At 45.2% G+C, this 1,909-nt stretch overlaps 1 protein-coding gene across 1 annotated transcript; it reads left to right on the forward strand.

Moving 5' to 3' along the window:
• Positions 1-381: 381 nt before the first annotated feature.
• EV420DRAFT_1486366 (uncharacterized protein) lies at positions 382-1,602 on the forward strand (the record flags this gene model as incomplete). The annotated part of the gene is made up of 5 exons (XM_060470371.1): positions 382-451; positions 530-577; positions 611-698; positions 1,295-1,451; positions 1,504-1,602. The coding sequence occupies 5 exons, from the start codon at positions 382-384 to the stop codon at positions 1,600-1,602; spliced, it is 462 nt and encodes a 153-aa protein (XP_060323237.1).
• Positions 1,603-1,909: the final 307 nt, after the last annotated feature.

A 1,909-nucleotide genomic window follows, 5' to 3' on the forward strand; every position in this document is an offset into this window, starting at 1 on the left:
CTCTGTTTGTGTAACATCTGTGTTGGGGAAACCCGATAGACAACTGTGAAGTGGGAACTCGGACAAAGGTGGTTTACATGGGTGACTACAACTTCAATCAGTCTGTGTTCCATTCTAGTGTCTCCTCATGCTTCAGGAGATTGTACTGAGTACAATTCAGCATAAAAGTGCCAATTTTTTGTAGATGTCAGAATATTGAAAGAAAATATTGAGCATATGTCAAAGCCTTCCAATTTGCAGATAATTCACACTCGTGCAATGCTCGCATGATGGGCAAGTGATGGATCAAATGCTGTAGCAGTCAAAGAGTGAAGTATCAAAGTTAAGACAGAACACAGTCAGTATGCTAAGCTGCATAAAAAATTTTATAGGTTCACAGCAATGTGGTTATTGAGCTTTTGCTGGGCTCTAGAAGTGAAACTTGTAAGGGGACCCAGGACATCGACGAACAGTAAGGTTAGGGGTTTATGATTACATCATCCAGACCTTTCCACATGACTTTGACTTGGCCTTTTTTTTTTTTTTGCAGCAACTGTTATACACACCCTCCAGTGGCAGTCCTTCTACCTTTCCGGAGGTAGTTTGGCACAACAATGATGTTGTATAGCAGGCCATGAAGAGTCAGGGGATGATAAACCTGTGGGAAACTCTGGCAGGCTAGGAATGCATTTACGCACGAACGGCATGAGTGCCAAACAGTGTGGGACTCGACATTTATGTAATACCCACTAAACCTCCCTACAGCATTTTCACTGGGAATTGAACTCATGCGCTATGCGCTCCTAGGACCTCCGGTCTTACCCAGAGGCCAGAACCAAATGGATAACCACTGAACCATTTGGACCTACTTTGACGTGGCTTCATCGTGCCCCTGACCCCTCGATAGCCCTCGATTGATTGTCACACTTGGATCCTCATGCCCGCCATGAGAAGCTGATCTCCATTCGCATCTCTACTGATGCTTGCTCAATAGCGCCATCACCGCAAATCTTTCCCCTATTTGGCTCAAAGTCATCTAACAGTCGTGTCGTATTTTCATGGGAATAGATCAATGCTGTTCGTAGTTGGGGCCTCTATTGGTTATCTGCCTATCTTTATCCTTCCTTTGTTGAACTCTTACTATCTCTATACATCTGCGAGCGAAGGGAAAGGTGCATATCTATGACCACTTGCCTTCATTTTTAGTCTGGCCTGTAGGACACTGTCGCGTCGCATTTATCAACTAAGAACTGCCGGTTAAAATCTGGGGGAATGTGTGCTGTGTTCGGATCTTCGACTGTTGACTTGTGATTAGGGATGTGCACCGTATCCGTACTACGGTGGGTACGTACGGTGGATACGGATACGGGCCCGTACCGTGGCCACCTTCGACGACCCAAAATACGGCCGTATTCATACGGTTAGAATATGGTCATCGAGGGAGTGGCCAGGGATGGTCTAATACCATCGAGGTAAGTACGGATGACCTTAATGAAGCAAATAACACTCACGTCTTGACTCCAGATATTCGTCGTCACTGTAAAACTGTCCGTATATGGACAACGGTACGGATGCGGTACGGATTTGAAGTCAACCGTACCGTACCGTGAACAAGAATTTTGATACGGTCTACGGCCGTATTGTTACGGCCGTATCCGTAACGGTACGGTGCACATCCCTACTTGTGATGTGTCTTGGCATAGCCATTTTTTCTTGGCAAGCAGCTGTAAGCTCCAGCCCTCGTTTCCAATCAGACTGTTTATATGCCCAACACTTCGGAGCGTTTCTTGGTCACGATTCCTGTATACGACAAGCCAATTAAATCATTAATATTGACACTGTATCAATTTTTTACCAGTCTCGTGTCATGCACAGTAGACGCGTTAGGAACTGGATAATTTCTATGTAAACAAAAAATCTTCAGGTAACG

Source organism: Desarmillaria tabescens (assembly GCF_030435595.1).
Source record: "Desarmillaria tabescens strain CCBAS 213 chromosome Unknown EV420scaffold_86, whole genome shotgun sequence".
NCBI lineage: Eukaryota > Fungi > Basidiomycota > Agaricomycetes > Agaricales > Physalacriaceae > Desarmillaria > Desarmillaria tabescens.